Source organism: Calliphora vicina, chromosome 1, assembly GCF_958450345.1.
Source record: "Calliphora vicina chromosome 1, idCalVici1.1, whole genome shotgun sequence".
NCBI classification, from domain to species: Eukaryota; Metazoa; Arthropoda; class Insecta; order Diptera; family Calliphoridae; genus Calliphora; species Calliphora vicina.
In genome coordinates, this window is record NC_088780.1 from 103442873 (window position 1) to 103466145 (window position 23273).

Below are 23273 nucleotides of genomic sequence, written 5' to 3' on the forward strand. Positions count from 1 at the left end.
ATGTATCAAAAGCTATTGTAAATTTAAATATGTATTTAGTTTCCAAATTTTCACTTACCTATACAATGTACGGATGGTGTTTCATCTAAACGTTTGCGACATACGGTACAAAATTTCTTCTTGTGAGTTGTTGGTCCCGACCAACAATGCGCAACAGGATTCTGTAAAAGATAAAATTACAGGCATTATAAATTCTTATTTGATATAGATTTATATAACAAATTTACCTTAATAATACATGGTGCAATGCCAGAACATGGAGTTACAACATTTGTGACACATCGTTCGTGTATTATAAAATTGCACACTGAAAATAAAGAAAAAACAGAAGTACCATTTATTAATATTGTATTTTTTCAAAAATAAGATTGTTTTATATATGAATAAATTAGTTTTAATTAAATGTACAAGTTAGTGAAGTACTTTCATAAGTACTTTAATAAAATATATAAATAATTTATAAGTGGTGCCGCAGAACAAAAGGTACATTTTTGAAAATTTAAAAATTTTGGGAAATTGATTTTTTCTAGAAGATTTCATTCAACCCAAATATTATAAAAATACCAAAAAAAAATCAATTTGTAGAAAAATTCGACAAAGTACCTTTTGTTCTGCGGTTCCTCAATTATGGGTTGATCCTCACAAAAGTTTGTAGAAAGATTTAGGTTCATATAAAACGTGTCTATTTCCAATTTCATCCCGATATAAATTATTATAAGACAATTATGAATGTTGAAGTAATTACCTGAGGGGACTAGGGACAAATGTTGCCCGATTTTTCAAATACTTAACAGTATAATTTCAGAGTACTTAGAACTAATTTGTGGAAAATTTTATCAGGATTGCTGCATACTAAACATATTTACGGCTGCTTAAACAGTATTCCGGGAGGACATTTGTATGGGGTTTAGGTGAAATCATGGATCGATATTAATCATTTTCCATACCAATCAAACCTTATAAGTTTGTGGAAAATTTCAGCTAGCTAGCTCCTTTCGTTTGGGCCCTATTGTATTTTCAACAGACATACAGACGGATGGACATAGCTAGATCGTCTTAGAAATTTATAAGGACCTAGAAATGTGTACTTTTTAATTCTACGACCAATATTTCGATATGTTGCAAACAGAATGCTAATTCTCTTTTTATGGTGGATATAGAAAGGTCGAAAAATTTCCTGAAATAGGGTACATGTCTATATCGATTTAAGTGTTAAAAAGCTAGCGAAATATGATAGTTCGATTGACAGTTAACCCTTTCGTATTTGCTATCGAGCTTAAAAAACACCCTTTACATATATGTATTTAAGTATATACATAAAATGAATGTCCTTAAATTCATATATATTTCACCATGTATGTATCTGTATTTTTTTCCTTTTTTTTACTTCTAAAAATAAATTTATTGTATAAAAAAAGAAGTGAAAAAAAAATAACAAAATACATCCAACAGCGGAAGTCCTCAAGCATTGTTGAAAATATTAAACGTGTGTATCTTAAAATACTTGTTTGTACCTTCAAATCGTTATGACAAACTAAATGCAGATACAATTTAAAAAATCTTGAACAAAAAAATCGATTACAAATACTTAAGTGATTTGAAAATGTGTCACAGAGTGCATTAAGTTTGTAATTTAAAAGGACACTGAGCAGTGATTTCAAAATCAAATTCGATTGCAATGACATTTAATAGAAAACTTGCTAGAGTATTTAAATAAAATGGTAGTTTAAAGTTATTTAAGATTAAAATTTTATTGAGATGTTAGTTTTAAGCACAAAATATAATAATTTTATAATAATTATCATTAAATATCTAAAACCTTAAGATCTTCTTTATTAAGGCGACCAGATTTTGAAAATGAAAATAGATGACAAAGAAAAAAGTCAAACATTTATTGTTGTGTAAAATCTTAAGATGATAGTTTTTGCAAAACTGTTGCCATTAAATAATTACTTTTGCAATTTAATTTAAAAGAATCGAAAATGTGTGCGTAACTGTAGTTCTAATGAGATATAAACAAAAATAAAGGACAAACATTTTAGAGACAAGCAATTAATGTGTCTCAGGTCACTAGAACAAGAAATGTAGGAACAGAATTAGCATATTTTGAGAAATATTAAAATAAAAGATAATTTTTACTTAAAATATATCCATATTTACATGTATTTGAGTTTTTGTCTTCGTAAGATACCATTATCCTATTCGCAGGTATGACCAAAAAAATTTAATTTTTTTAACGGCAGTTTCAAAACTCCATTTCAAATTTTAAACAATTTTGTTTAACAAATTTCTGTATTTTGTACAAAGCTTACAGTAAGAAATTAAGTGTTACCTTTTATTTTCAAAGTTCAGTAAGTGTATGAACAGAATAATCAAGGCACGACATTTATACGATTTAGCAAAAAAAAACCGGTGACCGGCGAGAAATCAAATTTCTTTTAATTTATAAAATTAAAAATAAATTCCATTGATCATGCCTTTAAAAATTAAGATGACAAAAGATGGCAACTTATGAAAAAAGATGACAGATAGAGGACACAAATTTTATAGATGACAGCCAGTTAAAATAGATGATTGTCCTCTAAAAAAAGATGACGTATTGTCAACTTATCTTTATTGAAGCTGAAATGGTGCTTTGATTACCTTAGACACAGTGGGGAAGAATCAACATATTTTTGTAATAAATCTGCTGTCTAAGGGCCATTATTACAACTTGCGGTTATAGTTAAATATAACATTAAGTAATAGAAAAAGTTTCCCTTAAAGGTAACTTTAACTATAACGGCAAGTTGAATTAATGAACCTAAATCTGATTGTCTAAAAATTGAAACATTAAATAAATCCCCAACATCGATGTTTTCAGAATTTTTGCCCATTGGGTAAGCATAAGAAAATCCTGCAATTCCCAAAAAACAAGCAAAAATCCCAATTTTTTAAGTTTTCTTAATTAAGCCCATAAAGTATACATTTAGCCTGGAGCTGATAAAAGAATAATGTGAATGATTTGTAATATATCATAGTATCTAAAAGTGTAGCCTATTTTGTAATTCCAGCTTTGGGATTTTAAAACACAATACCTAAATGAAAAATTTCGATAAATTAAATTTGAAAAGGCCGAGGGAAACACCTATTAGCATATTTTAGGCATTTTCTATTTTAAAGCCATTTTTGTTGAGATGCCTTTCAAAAATATTTAAAAACATTATTTAGTTTATTTCTAGGAAGCAAAGAATAGTAGTTTTTCGGCAAAAAAAAAAAGGAATTTCAAAATTTTCAAATTCAAAATCGATTATTTTTGCATTCATAAAAGATGTTGCTTTTCATACGATTTTTTTTATTTATTGTTTGACCAACAGAAACAATTTGAAGAAATCGGTCATACACTGTGAAATTTTCAATACTCAATAATTATAAGAGATAAATAGCACAAGCCTAATCAAGGGCTTTAAGAATATTTTAAAATCTTTGATTTTAGACAAACCAAAACAATATATGAACTGATATATATTGCTAATCAGTTCAGCCAGTTAGAAGTGGACGATTTATTTCCAAAATATTTTGATTTTAATTCACTGTGCAATGTTGGCTACAATGGGGTCAATTTTCCATACACCAGCCTTGAAGTTATTTATTTAAACTAAAAATTTGTTTTCATTATTTAATTTAGAGCTAATCAAACTATCTCAAATGTTGCAATATCCATTTGGTTTAAGTAAACATAGCAATCCCCATATTTCGTCTCCAATTTGCTCAAAAACTTCATTTTAATGCTAAAATATTGAGCAACAAAACATAAAATATTGTTACTTTTCTACCTTTTAAAAACAGTTTTAATTGCAAATTAAAGCGATCAGTAGTTCAAAAATTGTAACAACACTTTATTTATTTAAATTAACAATTTAAATAGTTACTCTCTTTTATTACACACACTTTAAAAATAAACTGGTAATACAGTTGATGTTAAGTCTAACAGTGTCTACGATATACTAACTGTTACTATTTATATACACAGCGACATCTTCCAGAAGTCTCATGAATAATCTAACGGAAATAACTAGAATGTTCTATTTCCACAATGGTCACCTTGAGCTTTAAGCGGCTTAATGTTAATGTTAGCAGCTATAACAATTAATGTTGTCATTCTTATAAACAAAGTTAATAACAGATTGCAGCCATTGCATCTATAACCCTCAAATCTGGCATTTCTAAATGGCTGGTCCGATAGGAATAAAATTTATCGTAGGCGTAGACAAGTAGTATTCGAGTTTAAGTTATTAAAATGGACCCTACAAATGTTCCAGGGGCGACGCTATAGGGACTCAATATAGGGTACCTTCGACATGTAAAATTTTTAAACACGTACCATTTTTTTGTTTCCCATCCGATTGCAAAGATTTTTATATTTTTGGAAAGCCCTCGGCTAGGCCTTGAAAAAATATGCTTATTACGATGGAGTAACCAAGGAGTTTTCAACTCGAATACTCCTTGGCTACGCCCACGTCAAATTTTATTCCGATCGGAACAGCCATTTAGAAATGCCAGATTTATTTCCAAAAAATTTCGATTCTGCCCCACTGTGTAAGGGAAAATAAATACGATTGACTAGCTCTAGGCGTAAGTAAAATAAGAAGTCTTTAAAGAGTAAAATGGAATTATTTTCAAAGTCACTTTTATAACTGAAAATTACTGTCTATAAGGGATACCGTACATCATTTGTTTGCTTAACATGCCATAGTGCATGCAGCCTCCTTTTAATTTGAGGTTAAATTTACATTAAAATTTTAACTATTGTAGTTCATGCTCATGATACCTATCTAAAAATCCTTTACAACTGTATAACCATGCCAAACGTTTTTCTTTCCTCTTGACAATACGAGAACAAAAACTATTTAGGCACACACTGGGAAATGTTAATACTCATATGAGTTTGTAACCAATTTGGAAATAATAATGATGATGATGGAAAAAAAATAAAATATTTGTTAATAGAGATGTAACAATAATACTTATAAAAGAAAGAACATTTTACAAAATTCAGCCAAAATTAAATAAAACACACAATCAAGCAAGCAACCTGTCAGCCAGCCAAATTGCCAAGCTGGCAGTAGCATGTACTCACTCGTACCCCTGCTCGTGCAGCTGCAACAAAATGCATGAGTCTGTTTGTTGCAACAATCTCTGTACATAAAAGTGCTAGTAGCACTCAAAACAGAAAAATAAACTATTATAACGTACAGAAAAAGTGAGGAGTAGAGGAAAACTAAAAACAACATTTAGCTATCATGAATGAGTTCATTCATGACGTCAGTAGAGAACTCGAAAACGTCAGGTCAGCGGCCTAGTTTTTTTTTGCGAGAAAAATATATCGCAAATACATGTATATAAATGTATGTATATGGCTCTGTATATGTTAAAATACATACAACGAAGACCAAATGCACGTATATAGAAAAAAAACACTAACTCCATTTTTTCTTTCTACCTTTTTATACAAAAAAAAAAAAACTAAGTGCAATTTATAAATAATTTATATACATAAGTGCTTATGTAAAGGGGATTTTTTTATGTCCGATAGAACTTGAAATTGTAAATTTTAATCAAACAAATTTTTTAGCATTAACATTTATAAATTATTTCGGGAATACGCCTGTTGACAAAGTGTATTCTGGACATCGAATTTTAGACCTCTTTCTCGAGCATTCACGCAGAGAAAAAATATAGTTGGGCATGGTTACTGTAACCATTTCAATATTGTTACAAGTTTTTTAACTATATTATAGTCACAGTAACCATTTACATGATTGTGGTAACCATAATTACTTACGATTCACATATATATGTTTACTGTAACCATATATATGGTTGAGACAATCATGTGAATCGTAAGTTAACCATATTATGGTTACCACAATCATGTAAATGGTTACTGTGACTATAATATAGTTAAAAAACTTGTAACACTATATAAATGGTTACAGTAATCATGCCCAATTATATTTTTTCTCTGCGTGTTGCGGACCGTATGTCACGAATAACACGTACAATGTTGGACTCCAAGGCGTCAATTTCTGCTGGTTTATTAGCATAAACTAGCGACTTAACGAGAATCCACAAGAAATCATCGAGAGGTGTCAAATCGCACGTTCTTGGAGGCCAATTTGACAGTTCCATTTCTCGAAATCAAGTTGCCGCCAAATTTTGATTTCAATAAATCAAAACCAGCTTCCTAACCAGCCGGCCAGACTTCAGCAGCTCATGATAGATATGACCCTTAGCGCCATGAATATTTGGCTTTCGTGCCGATTAGAATGGTTACCCGGGCTTCACATACGATATCTTTCATTGTAAGTAACGATTTAGATCATAAATAATTTTCTTTTATAGAGTTCAAGCATCATTTCGGACATGCAAAAACGTCTTTCAAGGTCTTTTGCCTTCAATTCGTATGGTACCCAATTTCCCAGCTTTTGGATGAATCCTGAAGTAAAGCGAAACTTCCAGCATATAACGCTTTCTTGGTACAAAATTCGACATTTTAGAAGCAAATAAACTTTGTTGTTTATATTGTAATGTTCAATAACTAAGTGAGAATAAATGACAGATATGTACCCTTCAAAATGGCATATAAGTTGTTAAAAACAAAAATCGCGTTGAAAATTCCACATTTTTAAGTCATATACCCAATACATATAGGCAATTCCATGTCATCGTACATCACATTTGTACGCCTATAGAGTGGAATAGATTTTGCAAAACTAAGAGTATCTGAAAAATAATTTGGTCCTTATGTTCCATTCAGATGGTACTATATTTAGAAAAGGAATAAGAACATTCGAAACGTTGTCCAAATATCAAGAGAAACAACGGTGACATAAAACGAAGTGATCATGAGGCACATGTAAAAATATTCGAATCGTGAGACTTTTTTTTAAATATTTTCCCTTATAATAAATAAAATGTAATATCGTACGTGACATACCGTACTGACAGATTTTTCTCTTATAGTAATACAATCCATATTATGTAAATATACATACATATGTAAATAATATCTAAAAAACAAATTAAAAAAATATATATTCGGTTTTAAAACTACACTCTACATACTAATTGGGCGCTTAGTTTTCGCCTCCACCTTAGCCTAATACATACTAATTGAATTAGAAAATTAGTGATTTTTCCTATTCAAATCATCTTGAAAAAAAGTTTCAAGGGTTTTTGTTTTTTCAGTCGTGGTTGACATTGCCATGGAATTGCCCATATATAAATTATGTACATACATATTTGACATGTGACAAACATACATATGTAAGTACTTTTACATTTATACAATTATATATTCATATACACAAATAATTAAATAAATATTGCCATGAATAAATTATTGTACCTGAATAATAACAGTAAACTGCTGCTGCAACTGCTACTGATGTTAATGTCATCAGCGACAAGAGCAGCAGCCTCTTTATTTAAATCCATATGTATGTAAAAGCATATACATTACATTGGCCCCGTTTGTATGGACGAGAAATACGGTACACAGAGAAAACAGATTCGTAATAGCAACCGAATTTGTTGCCAATCGAATGATTCGGTTGCACATATCGAATATTTTGGTTCTATCAACAGAAATTCAGCAGATAAAGATGAATTTCAGTTGAAACAATCAAACTTTTGTTACCCCTTCCAAAATGTTGTACCCACAACTGTAAAATTCGGTCACTAAGGTAGAATCATTCGATTGGCAACAAATTCGGTTGCTATTACGAATGTGTTTCCTCTGTGTATAGATGTTATTCAGATTTATTACCACCATTTTTGCGATTAGAATTTAGTAAGCTGGATCAATTGCGAGAAATATGAAGGAAGTCATAAAAACCTTTAAAAAAATGTCATATTATCTTTTGATCCAGCTCACAACGTACTGCAGACAGGACAATAATTTTGAGAAACGCTATCTTAGAATGAAATAAACTTTTATTCATAATTTTTTTGGGCAACCCTATTTTATATGTATGTGTGTGTATACATATGTATATGTAATTAAATGTGCTAACGTCAGCTCTTTGCAAAACATGCTGTTGCATGACCAACAAACTCAATACAGTTATTGCTTGTACTCTTTTGTCGTTGTTGTTTTTGCAGCTACAAGTGACAAATATTGCAAGGAGGACTAAAGAATTCAAGAGAAATTGTTATGTATCAGCATATGTATGTATGTATGTTGTTATATAATTTTCTATGTGATTGATTTTGAACATAACCCTGAACTTTATTTCGACTTTATTTTGGAATATCTGCTTCGTACTGACATTCCCAGCTAAAACTTGTATTGTCTAGTAAACGCTTAAAATTAAAAAAAAATTGTGGTCGTTTGGAAAAACTAGGTAACTCCACTTTTTGCGAAAATTGAGATAACACCAAAAATAGAAAGTATGTACGTTTCATTAGTACGACAACATGATACACGTAACTAATTTCATAATTAAACGATTTATCGTACGATTTATCGTACGATTTATCGTAACGTGTATACCTAGCATTAAACTATACAATTTTGGAAAAACTATTATAAAAAAAATATTCTATTTTTCATTTCATTCATGTCATTAACAACTGACATCGATAAATATATTTAAACGCAAAGTTTTTGCATCACAATCATATGCACATCATCATCATCACTATTATCAGCAACATTATCGTCATTGTCAGCATCAATGACTTCTTGAACATCATCAATGCAACTAAAAGCGTCATCATGTTAATCGTCAGCAGCAACAGCAACAACAGCAGCAGCAGTTTCTACTCGTAGCATTTTATTAACCATGTCTGACATTTTGTTTAAATACATATTTTAATAATAAGTTGTTTTGTACGAGATTGGAAGGTAAATAAAATAATAATAGAATTGCACCATGGCACAATATTTTAAGGTAGAATCATAAGAAAACACATTCTCAATTATAAAATTCATGTAACGAAAATGTAAAAGATAATATGAAACAAGTAAGAAAGTATAGTCGGCCAAAAGGGATGTGATGATGAATGAGGAGGCGCGATCGATCCAAGATGTATTAACCAAGTGACAGTGCAACTACAACAATTACAACAATACAAGAACAACAGTAATTTTTGTTTGTGTAAAACCTTCTAAACTGTAAAAAAACAAGTTAGAACGGTATATTCGGCTTTGCCGAATCTTAAATACCCTCCACCTGCATACAGATTTTTTAGGTTGATATATATGGCAGCTATAACTAATTATAGGCCGATCGTCATATAATTAGGTATAGCGATTTTTGTATATATGGGGATTATTTATGACGAATTTCAATGTCATATGGCGATATTTATAAGATATTTATGCTAATTTAAGTGATTTTCGGAAGTGAACTTTATATGGGGGCTATGGTCAAATATGGGCCGATCCACAAACAATTTAGTGTTGTGATTTCTTTTAGCACGAAACTTATTTTTGCTGAATTTTGTATGGATACTGCAATTCTAAAAGCATTTATAGGCCATAGAACCCTATTTCGGGAAGAAATTTGTATGGGGGCTAGGAGAAATCATGAACCGATTCTTATAATTTTCACCAGAGTTAGTCCTTTTATTATCAAAATAACGTGTGTGATGTTTTATGGTATTATGTGCAATACATTTACACAAATAACCAAAAATATGTGAAAATTGTCAATTTTTTTTAGGCTGTCTCACATTTTGGTTCATAGCTCTGGTTCTACTGAACTGATTTTGCTGATTTTCAATACCAAACTGCTTAGGAGAACAATAAACATAATTTTTGCAAGTCTACCAATTTTGTTTGCGTATTTTGAAACAAGTTTTTGACATTTCAAAACTTATAATATGAGTAAGCAAAAAATAGTCAGCTGGCGTTACGCTGCCACCTGATTAAATATGCCTTGTATCGATCCCTTTTCTGGTATTTCCTTTGTTAAATTCAAGTTGGCTGTACAGCAGAAACTATATGAGACAGCACAAAACAGGTGGACCAATGAACCTTTCTGTGCAACAATGAGGTTGACTTGGCCCGTATATGATGCCAGCAGGACAACTCTACTTATAGAATTCCGTCGTTCGCAAATAAGGCTAACTGTCTCCTTTATTACAGGACACTGTATAATTGGGACACATGGTAGAATACTGGGTCTACGTTGCAACGACTACTGTAGAGGCTGTCATAATGCAGATGAGGAGGAGACTGTGTCTTACCATTGCTACCATTGTCCGGCTGTGACAAACCTGAGGGAAAGCATTCTCGGAATCCCTTTCCCATCATGCCTGGATGAACTATTAAATTTTATTCTTAGACAAATCTACTCCCTTATCAGGGAATCTGGTTGGTTTAACTCGGAGACAACGGAAATATTTTAAAAACCCTGCTGTTTACCCCTTGGGTATCACAATGGGATCAGTTTTGAATGGACCCAAGTGAGCTGCTTGTCAAGTGGCTGCCCATGGAACCTAACCTAGTCGGTCAAGCCCTACCATATGATATCGTACACTAAGTAAATGAGCAAAAAACTTTTTCTCTTAAAATTGCAATAATGTATTTAGAAGTGGGCCTTATATGGGAGCAAAGATTACACAGGGCAACAAAATCGAAAAAATTTTAAAGGCTTTTTGAACCACAACACAATTTTGATGTAGTAGTAGTACAAATATGGTCCATTTTAAAAAAAAAATGTTTAAGTAAAATTGTGAATTTTTTTACACGTTTCTCCACATAATTAATGATAACTCAAAAACGGTTAGTCCGATATTATTAAAATAAACTTAGAGAAGTTAAAATTTACATAACCTTTAATCCGTTTATATATTGCGTTTGAATCGGCTAAGTAGTTTCGGAGTTATAAAAACAAATTGAAGCAAAAACAACTAAGAGAGCTATATTCGGCTGTGTCGAATCTTATATACCCTTCACCAAATTATGCTTTAAAATAATTTTTTTTAAATATTTTTGGTAAATAAAATTTAATTTTTTTTTCCAAATTGTTTGAAAAAAATTTTTTTTAATTTTAAAAAAAATTTTTTTAAAAAAAAATTTATGAAAAAAAAATTTTTGGACGAAAAAAAATTCGGGTAAAAAAATATTTTTCCCGATTTTGACCCATTGTAGGTCCAACTATTACTATAGCCTTATATACATCGTTGCAATGGACTTTGAAATATCTATCATTAGATATGCATATTGTCTATATTAATGACTTAGTAATCCAGATATAGATAAAAAAATGGGCCAAAAATCGAGATTGTCCCGGTGTTTTTATTATATCTCAGCCACTTGTGGGTGGATTTTGTCAATTTTAAATAGCAACCGAGCCGGAATTCTTGATATATATTGATGTATAAATCATGTATATAAGTTATTTGGGGGCTACGGAAAGTTAATTTCAACATACAGACGGACAGACGGACATGGCTATATCGACTTCGCTATCTATAACGATCCAGAATATATATACTTTGTGGGGTCGCAAATGAAAAATTCCACTCATGGTGTAGGGTATATATATATTTTTTAGGTGAAAATATTTTTTATTGTTTTAAAAAACAAATGAAAAATTGGAAACAGCAGAAATTGTTCAGATTTATTGCTTTATTGCAAAGCCACTTATAATAGCAACAAAATGAGATATCGATCATAAAAATCGATTGATTCTTTTCGAAGTTATTCACAAGAATTCGCTCATTTTCACAAAATTGTATGTGTCTATTGAAAACAGTATAGGAACCAAACAATTACTCTCAGTTAATAAGGTTTGTTTGGTATTGAAAATGAACAATATCGGTCCATGATTTCACCTAGCCCCCATACAAATGACCCCCCGGAATACTGATTGAGCAGTCTTAAATATGGTAATTATGCGACAATCTAGATAAAATTTTGCACAAATCAGTTCTAAGTACTCTGAAATTAAACTGTAATTATGCTGGCGAAACTCGGACAACATTTGTCCCTGATCCCCATACAAGTTCCTCCTCAGCAAACTGACTTTAACGTTCATAATTGTTTTATAATAATAAATATCATGATTAAATTCGACATAGAAAAGTTTTATGTGAAACTAAATTTCTCTACAAACATTTGTGATCCATATATCCACTATTGAAATTGACAAGGTTTTTTATGATTTTAAAAGTTTGGGGTCATTTTAACCCCAAGTGCCATTTATGGGTTAATTTCCATGTTTGTTCTATTATTACAAATACTAGACTTCATGTTATATTTCTCTTAGGTTTCATCAAAATCGACCCAAAAATAAATAAGATTCCGCTATCTTTAAATTAGAAATTCCAAATATTGAAAAATTTAACCTTTGACCTTCACGATTTAAGGTTTAAAGTTTTCCAATTTTAATAAAATTTTCAGAGTCTATTTATAATTATTTGGGCTATAATATTCTGAATAGGTTTTACTTAAAATACATAACAGTAATGAAATAGAGCACATTCGCCAAAAAATGGCCATATAATTGGTTTTCTCGAAAATTTCAAAATTTAAATCGCAGGTAACAAAATTTTTATTTTTTTGGCCATATCTGCGAATAGGTTAACGGTATCCTACGAAGATAAAAACTCATATACAAGTAAATATGTACATATTTTAAGTAAAAATGAGCTTTTATTTTAATATTTATCAAAATATGTTAATTTTGTACATACCTTTCTCGTTCTAGTTGCCTGAGACACGTTAATGGCCTGGCGAGTTTTTAATAACTTTAAAATTTTTTGACCAATTTTTGTTTTTTATGTCTCATTAGAACGACAATTACATACACATTTCGATTCTTTTAAATTAAATTGCAAAAGTAATTTTTTAATGGCAAAATTTTTACAAAAACTGAAAAAATGCATTTTTTTCCCCTTGTAAATGCATCTCAAAACTTCAGAGGGCTTGCGGCACGTCTTATCGCCAACCGATTTAACTAAAATTTTTTCAGGATGATTTTTTTACTAATGATCACCAAACTAGGGGGTGAGAATGGCCAAAATCCAACTTTCGTTTATTAAGGGCCACCCTAATGTACATATGTATGAACATATTTATGAAAAACACAAAAATTCTTAATAATGAAACTCCTCCTCTTATGTTTACCACACAATGTTTGGATTATTTAATATTGTTGATGTTATTGCTGTTGTATCGGTGTTAAGGTGTTTGTATGCATGTGATCTTGGAAAATGTTAATGAATTGCTAGGTCATCCTTTTTTTCTATTTTCATACAAAACACAAACAATAATAATAATAACAGAAAACAACAAAAACAACTAAAAACACAAAATAAATGTATGCATTTTTTTGTACACAACTTCAGCTTGTTCTTGTTGCAAACAAACTAAACAAACACACACACACACACAAAGTACGAGGATACCACACCTGTTTATAGAAATTTCCAAACAGAATTTCCTTTTTTTTATTGTTATTATTATTATCAACATATTTTGTGCGATTTTTTATTATTTTTTTTTTCAAATTTTAAACATAAAATCATGTCATTCATTGTATTGCTTGTTAGTCGTTGTGTTGTATATTCCACAATCTATATTTAGTTTAGTTGACATTTTGTTATACCTAGTAACACCTATTGTTATAAAACACAATATTAAACACACACTCTAACTCTCATATACAAAATACACAAAAAATATATGTATGTACATATCGTCATATTAAAAACAAGTACATACTACATTGTTTAATACATTATTAAATTTACATTGACATTATTTCATTGTTATGTTGAAATATAACATATGAATACATACTAGCAAAATAGTAAAAATTTTAATAAAATTTATATCAAACATTTTTATTTCGTTTTCTTGGGAAAATTTTACAAAAGACTTCATTTTAAGTTAATTTATATTTATAACAGTTTATTACTGTTTTTACATACATTAAGCCTTAAGCTCAATATGAGTTGGCTTGTTTTGTTTTATAGCATACTTTGGGGCGTATGAAATATTTTTAATATTTATATATTAATCATACGACTAGTAGGTTTATAAGTTGCTTCTATTCATTACAGGAAGGAAATAGACATCTTGTCTTGTTTTGTATCATTGCATACTTTTGGGAGTATGAAATATATTTTTAATATTTAAATATTAATCATACGACTAGTAGGTTTTTAAGTTACTTTCTATTCATTACAGGGAGTCCACAAACATTTCCGAAAAGATATCGGCAGGGACCTTAATAATTATGACATTTTTAATAAAAATCACAATATAATTGTTATTATTTGATTTTTATTTTTGTCAGAACTATTTATCAGACTCTGATTTTTATTTTTTTTTTGGTACAAAATAACGCTTTTGTGTCAGAAATTGAAAAGCGTCCTAATAGGTGTTGTAGGCCTAGGTGAGGACATACAAAAACCGATTTTAAAGATTTTGAAACAGCCTCAAAATTTTGAAAAACAATTTTAGGGCCGATTTACAAAATTGTTAACAATTATGGAAAGGCAAAGAATTAAACCTTTATTAAATGTATATTCCAAGAAATTAGGTAAGTTTTTTATAATCAGATTTCAAATTCAACAATAGTTTTTTTTAATTTTTTCTATGAAAGCCTATTATTCTTTACACAGTGTTTAAAAGACAATTTTATATAGAAAAAAACGAGACATTACAGGTTAAAATCGGTTTATATTTGCAAAAGTTATTAAATTTTTTCGAAAATAATTCGAGTTTTCGTAGCCACGGAAGAACAAACATCTTGCTAAAAGAAGAACAAAATTACAATAACTTCTGCCAAAAAAAAAAAATAGAAATCAGTATCTGACCAATATTTCTGCAAAAAACTAAAAATGAAAGTCTGACAAATATTTCTGGATGCGTGTAACTTTTTATAGGGACGACATAACTGTTAACAAGTTATTTTTATAGTATTCGAAATTTTATCGCAAATATTGATGATATTTTAAAAAACAATTTCGAACCACCGTAGGCCCGGCATATCTAAAAAACCAAAATAAAGATGGAACAAATTTAAAAAAAAAAAAATAAATAAACATAAATAACTCTTGACCTAAAAGTGATAATTTACATATGTATATATATTTTTCGTAGATCTTCTCCAGGACTATTTATATTTTAAATATCAGCTCATTCGGATCATAAATAGATTTTTTGTAATTTTTTTAAAAAATGTGAAACCCAAGGTGGCGTGTAATCTTGCGAATTAAGCGTAAAGAGCTTTATTTACAACTTTGGTATCTTTGGTGAGCCCCACTGAAATTTTCCGGCAAAAATTTTCGTAGAATATTTGAATTCTTAAATGTCCTTTTTGAAAGGACTTTATTTGATTTTCTCAAAAAAGGGTAAAATTGACACCTAAAGAGAGGAGCTAAAGGGTTAAGATCTTCCACAAAAATGATCCCCATAAAATTCCATAATATAACTCCGACCATAAGAATTCTCTCAGATATTAACTTACAACATTTTTTTCAGTTATTCTACTACTCCCTTCGATCAAAAAATTAAAATTTTGACCCATTGTAAAAAAAAATTCCGACCAGCTGGACTATAAGTTTATTCTACAAAAATGCTCTACTCAGCATGCCCTTTCAGAATTATAGGGTCGCTATTCTGTTCCAAAAATGCTGTTGGACAGTGTTATTATATTCGGTCCCTGAATTTGTTAAAAATAGGTACACAGACACTTTTTGGTCATACAAAATTTTAAGTTGTTAAAACATGTTAAATTAGCTTTGGTTTGTCTTTTGTCGAGGTTTTAAATTCAAATTAATATAAGAATGGTGTGAACTCGCTAAATTTCAATTGTATATAACTTTTTATCCAACTTTTACAATATAAAAATTCCTTTGTATCCTAGTTTCCATATATTTTTCTAAAACTAAAACCTAGCTTTTGAACACAGGATATTGAACCAAAAACTTGTAATTGAATCAAAGAATATCTCAAAAAATATATTTTACATTTTCTAAAGAATTCCCTCAATTATAAGTCATTGTACGGTCAACAACACATGCAAAATTCAGTATTATATTCGAACTCTTTAGGGGAGAAAACTTTATACGTTTTCTGTAATTTGGTACTTGGTACTAAACATAGAATACAATAAACATAGACAACAATTTCATCATAACGAAGCAATAATACTAATAAATGTAGACTATACCTGATAATTTTTTATCTAGACAACCATTTTGAAGTTTAACATGATAGAAATTTATCAGGTATATCCAGGGGGTTATGAGCTCCCAACACGATAAAAAAATTTATATTTAATACAGCAAGCGTCAAATAAATTTTATTTACTTTTCAAAATTGACATAACAAAAAATTACAAATATGTACTATGCATTATTAAGTTTGCATTTATTTGACATGCGTTAAATCAATGTTAGACTTAATTAATATTATTGGTTATTTTGTTGAACCTTTATTATTGAATATTACATTAGTAAATTATTCATGTGTAATTCATTAAATTGTTTTTCTTAGAAACACAATTTTATTTATTAAATTTTTATATATTCAAAGAATATCGGGGAAGCTAAATCATTGACTACTTCAGTATTTTTTTTAAATTATGACAATTACATTTCTAAAGAAATCAATTTGATGAACTTGAACCAGCATTATTCTTTGAAATTATAAAAATTTAATAAACAAAAATGTCTTTCTATGGAAAACAATTTAATAAACTCGAGCCGGAATAATTTATTAATAAAATATTAGTGCATAATTTTAAAAAAATATATTTATTTCCTATAAATAAACCGTATACTTTTAATTGCTTGTAACAATTGTAACAACTCTTTATTTATTTAAATTAACAAAACAATTTAAATAATGTGTGTATTAAACACTTTATTATTCACAAGAATACACTGGTAATACAGTTGATATTGACAATGAACACTTACAGCTTTTAGCAGCTTTAACAATGAACAATGTTAATAACAGCATGTTATCAACATTGTTGATATGTAGAAAAAACAGTCACCTGTCAAAGGTAGAGTATAGAGTAAGTCAGCCTAAATTGTTTGGAATCACACTAAAAACTTGACATTAAGTTAAACAATTCCACATTTTCATACAACACAATAATCTTTTTAATATAAGATGACGACAAAACTTATATTTCAATTCAAATCATTTAATTGATTGATAAGTGTCCTAGAAAATGTGTTGAAAATTAACACAATTTTTTTTTTTATTTTATAAATAAAAAAATTACGCACAATACACATATTTATAGCACTCGTACGTTAGTCAAGTAATAAAACAATAAATATTGAATAAAATAAATAAATTTGTATTTATTTTAAACTCACTCACACCCCACACACCCCATGTCTGTTTCCCTACGAACTCATTTCACTGTATGATCGTTTATGTTTTAATTTCTTTGTTTTATCATTTAATTGAAAACCCCTGTCACATATCGACAATGACGATAAGACAAATTTTTATTAAAAAAAAAAAACATGTATAAATACTGATCATATGCAATTTGTAGGAGAAAGGAGGTCAACAGGGCGTTTGATTAATATTAAATATAATTAATTTTAACATTTTTATTTATAAAAATGTCTTCTTTGCTTAATATTTAGATTATTTATTGCTGGCAATATTGTTTTTTTTATTTTTTTGTTTTCTTATTTTATATTCTTCGATTTTCTTTTTGTGTATAAAATTTTCTTTGTATTGTTTTGTCTTTATTTTCTTGAGTTGTATATTTTTTGTTTTTGTACGCATGTCATTGTTTTGCGTTTTGTTTAAAAAACTGTCTTTGCCAAAATGTCAAAAAGAACATACATTCATAAATTAATAAAACTAACTCCCTTATGTGGTGAATTACTTTATCCTAATTTTGGAAAAAATACTTTCCAAAAATGTATAAATTATTTTATAAAAATTTATCAAAATTTTAAAATTTTTAAAATATTCTTTAACTTTAACCCCCATTAACACGAAGTCTGGTTATGCGTTAACTAATATTTATACTGGCGGTTAAAATTATTTTTGTATGAAAACTGTCAGTATAACTATTAGTTAACCCATAGCCAGACTTCGTTTTACTGGGGGTAAGTATATTTATTTAATACAGGGAATATTAAACTCAATATTTTTTTTATCATAAGGGAAAAAATTTAAATTAAAAAATTTTACATGATAATAAAATAGAATAGTACTGAGTGACGTTAAGTTTAAGTCCATTTTTTTGATTTTAAGTTAATTTATATTTATTGTTGTGACTAAATGTCTTGTGTTATTTTATTTCGTTACTCTAGGGCGTATGAAATATTTTTAATTTATAAATATTAATCATACGTCTAGTAGTTTTTAGTGTAGTTTCTATTCTAGTTAATTTTATTGCAATTTTGATTAAATTTGTTAAACACAAGGGAGAGAAAATGTAGACATATTTCATATTATCAGAATGTAAATTTTGTAAACTTTTAAAAAATGTAGAAATATTTTTAATATACTTATATGTACTTATATTATTTAACAAATTACCAATGTGTAATGTAAAAAATTAAACAAATTATACATATCGTCACCTAAAATGCAAAACAACGTATCATCAAAAAATTCGAAATTGATTTTATTATTGATTACGATTCACTACATCATATTACATATGTGTACAAAATTTTAATCTTTTACTACCAAAAATAACCAAGTTATAACCAAAATTGAAACTAAAGTATCATCAAGTTTATGATTTTCTTGAACAAAATAACGTATACGCTTTGAGGAATTAATTATTAATCGTTTTTGCCTTATTTAAGGTAGTATCCTATTTTTTTTTAATAAATTTGTTGCAATTGAATATTTTTTGCAGTCTTAATGAAAATTTAAATTAATTAAAATAATAAAAACATAATAAAATTAAAAATGCATATATAAACAGCTTTTATTTAAAATAAAAAAATATTTTTATTTAAGTTTTTATTTTTTCATAAAAATTTATATTGATGATACGTTTTTTTGTTTCAGAAAATAACAATTCAAAAAAACGTAAGCCACATAACTTAAAGTGTGCTTTGAAAAAATTAGTTTTTTTTTCATAAAATATATTTCTAGAGTCACTGTAATTCAGATTTGAAAAATTTTGTTTCAATATCTCAAGTAGTTTTCATTTTATATCGTATTTTGCTTCTCCTATAAACTTATGAAAAGTGATGTTACGTTATTTTGCATTTTAGGTGACGATATACATATCTACAGAAAGAAAAAGATGTCTAGTTTTAAAAAATATACAAATAACTAGCTGACCGTCCCGGCTTTACTCGGTAGCTATTAATAAATTTTTACTTTGTATGGGAGGTGCCACGCCCATTGTACCTATATAGATCAATTGTGAATCTAACCCATCCAGGGTCCCACCCAGACACACACAAACAATTTCATAGAGGAAGTGTTTTCGAGTTTAAGTTTTGAATTTGGACCTCATGGGGCATGACCAGGGGTCCCCAAAGTAGGAAACCTCAGGTATGTTACATTAAAAAAATACAAATATAGAATCTCATTGTTGAGCATTAGATATTCACATTTCAAAACTAAATTTTCAACATTTTGACCCACCCTACTTCTGTTTTTTTATAACAGTGGCTCCAAATATTTGCCGATTTTCTCTACTTTTCATTTGTTGGACTAACACATGTATATGGGCAATTCCATATAATCGTACATGACATGTGTACAGAATGTACATAGAGTGGAATAGATTTTGCAAAAATAAGAGTATCTGAAAAATAATTTTGTCTTTATGTTCCATTCAGAGGGTACTATATATTAAAATAATAAAAAGTTCTTTCGAAATATTGTTGTCCAAAATATTGAGCGAAATAAGGGTATATCGTACGTAACATAAAACGGAACTCATTTTGAGGTACATGTAGAAATATGCGAAAATATTCGATTCGTGAGAGGCGTTATGATTTCTTTTAATTTCTTACACTAAACGAAATATTTTTCCTTTATAATCCGTCATATTTAAATAAAAACAATCTTTGGATGATTTTATAATAAAGAAAATTTAATATCGTACGTGACAGATTTTTCTCTTATAATAAAACAATATATACTCTGTAAATATATGTAAGAAAAGTGAATAGAAAAAATACATTCGGTTTCAATAAACAATTTGACAATAGCAAAAAAACAGTCAGAGTCAAATTCACTTCATACTACAAGCTAATTGGGAGCCTAGTTTTCGCCGCAATTTTAGCCTAAAACATACCTAAAACATTAAAAAATTAAATATAATCAGTTTAAACTATTATGTTTCTCTTTAAAATGATGTAATATGATCTAAATACTTTCACATAGTAACATTTTATTATTTTCTTCTATTTAAATCATCTTGAAAAAAAGTTTCAAGGATTTTTGTTTTTTTCAGTCGTGGTAGCGATTCTTGTGGATGTCAAATAAAAAAGTATTATTTAAAAAGCATGACTCAGTTCAAAGTTATATGCATTTGTATTTAAAAAATTAAAAAAAGCCGATAAAAAATTTCTAAATAGCTTTATAAGAAATTTATACACAGAGAAAACAGATTCGTGATTGCAACCGAATTTGTTGCCAATCGAATGATTCGGTTGCACATATAGCATTTTTCAGTTCTAACAACAGAAAGTCAGTTGATAAAGAAGAATTTCAATATTGTAGCCACAACTGTAAAATTCGATCACTAAGATAGAATCATTCGATTAGCAACAAATTCGGTTGCTATCACGAATCTGTTTTCTCTGTGTACTTTTTGAAAAGTTAACTTTCCATCAAATATTTGAAATGAAACAAAAAAATAGGTCAAAAATTCTTAAAGCGCATAGTCGATATCAAACTACAGTAACCCAGTTTAGATGGCCCAATATGTTCTTAATTATTTTGTAAAGGGTTCCGATAACCCCGCCTCTGGTATGGATATTATAGTTAAAAAACTAAAAATCCCATTTTTGGCATTTTTCAAAACTTTTTTGGGAATTTTTTTTTTTTTGTTTTTATTTTTTAATTTTCAATAGAAAAATCTATATAAATAAATATTTAATTTTAATTTGAAAAATTTGTAAAATCATTGCAAAAGCTCAATAAAAACATTTTTTGTCATATTTTTCATAAAAGTATTCCAAAAACTATATATAAAATTTTTTGAAAAATATACAAAATCCCCTATCTATTGATATATAATATGTCTACCTTATGTTTTTTTACGTGTAAAATTAATTGGGGAATACTTAATATCTCGCAGAGAATTTATTCCGTTTGTAATTTCTACATTTTTCATTTGTGACCCCATAAAGTATATATGTATATTCTGGATCGTTATTGAGCTTATATAGCCATGTCCGTCTCTTTGCTTAAATCAATTTTCAGAAGCCTCCAAATAACTTACGTACATGATTGATAATCAATATATCCGCTATAGTCTGGATTCGGTTGGTATTTAAATTCAAGAAAATCGGCCAACAAATATTTGAGATTTATGAGTTATCTGATTTACCGATATGGCCGAATATAGTTTTTTTTATTATTTCATCTAATTCTTCTTAAAATTTGTAAAGTGCTTTTAAATAATACGTTTAGTTTGAGCTATAATATCACCACTAATATAAACAACTAGAGAAAACAATACAAAATAATAAACAGCAATTCAAAATTTTAAATATTGAAATGTGATGATGTACATGTTTTGATGCTGATGATTAAATAAAACTTAAATTTAAAACAGTGAAAACATACATATCTATGTTTGTATTTAGTTTGCAAGTGTTTAAGTAATTAAAAAAACACATTTATGGCTGCTTAATAAAAAATAAATAATCATAAAAAAGCTTAAGACATTTTCAAAATGAAAATAAAAAGTCAGATTATTTAAAAATCTCAAGTAGAATACAATCACCATACAATCACATCATCATCATCATTACCAGATGAAATTATCGAGTTGCTGTAGCCACTGACCGCTCTGAACGTAGTCGTCGTCAGCAGCGTGCGCCTAGTCAAGGATATAAAGTGCGTAAATTGAGACAAAACGCACTCCACAGCCTCATAGAATATGTATTCAAAACATCATCAATGGCACATCAACACCATCGTCGTCATCATTTCCACATGTGTACTTTGTCATAAATAAAGCAGCGCTGTCGGCAGTAGCTGCTCGGCAGCACCAGCCCAACTTTAAACAAATTTGAATTTTATTTTATTGTACCAGCCGCATTTGTTTAATCTTTGAACACTATTCGTATTTATTTACAAAAAAAAAACACATTCATTCTTTTTTTTGGATTTTCAAACAGATTTGTTTTAGAAAAAAGTTCATTGATTTGAAATTTGAAGAAGAAAAAAAAAATTATTCGAGCACCGAAATAAATCTTTTATTTATTTAACAGTTTCTAAACAGATTGGTTGTTAAATCTGTATGTGTGAGTGTGAATAATGTGTTTATTTTTTAAAAATTATTATTTAATTTAACAAAATAATAAAACGCACAAAGAATATTTTTGTTGGTTTTATGAAAAATGAATAATTCATTTGTGATTTGAGTGTGATGTTTCAAATTTGTATACGTCAGCAGCCAGAAGGAAAATTCTAATGAGGGGAAAATTTTTGAAAACGTTTGGTTTAGAGAAAATAGCGGACAAAAAGAGGTGTAATGAAACATTTTTTTTTTTTTTGAATATTATGGTAATGTTTTGTTATTACTGATTGACATACTTTTTAAAAACGTCTGAATACTTTTACTATTACTTAGAAGTAGTTTAGTAATGTCTGATTTATAATCAGATATATAAGTAGTTTTTTTATGTTATAAATTATAAATCGAATCAGCTGTTTCTATTTAAGCAAACTATCGGTAAATTTTTAAATTTTCTCTTTGAAGAATACAAATAACATTTCAATGTAATTAAATTTTAAGTGGTTATTTATGCAGTAGAATATAAAGCAAGAGATAAACCATGATTTTCAAAAGAAAACGTTCAAAAATCTGGTAAATTTAATTTTTGAGAATTATTTTTCTTATGGCTATATTTAAATAATAATTTTTTTTAGTAATTATTACACTATTTGTATGACATTTACACCATTTCCAATTGTATTTCAGAAATTTCTAATTGTATTTCAGAAATTTCTAATTATATTTCAGAAAATTCCAATTGAATTTCAGAATATTCCAATTATATTTCAGAAATTTCCAATTATATTTCAGAATTTTCTAATTGAATTTCAGAATATTCCAATTATATTTCAGAATTTT

The 23273-nt window shown here is 28.5% G+C and overlaps 1 protein-coding gene across 4 annotated transcripts in view; it reads right to left on the minus strand.

The window, feature by feature from the left end:
* LOC135963474 (diacylglycerol kinase theta) overlaps positions 1–23273 on the minus strand; it is a 92810-nt gene that overhangs the window by 32699 nt on the left and 36838 nt on the right. For all 4 annotated transcript variants that reach the window (XM_065515332.1, XM_065515331.1, XM_065515329.1 and 1 more), the window contains exons 3-4: positions 228–307; positions 59–161 (exon numbers count right to left, since the gene is read on the minus strand). In XM_065515332.1, coding sequence (XP_065371404.1) covers positions 59–161; positions 228–307 — 183 coding nt within the window. The remainder of the gene's footprint in view (positions 1–58; positions 162–227; positions 308–23273) is intronic.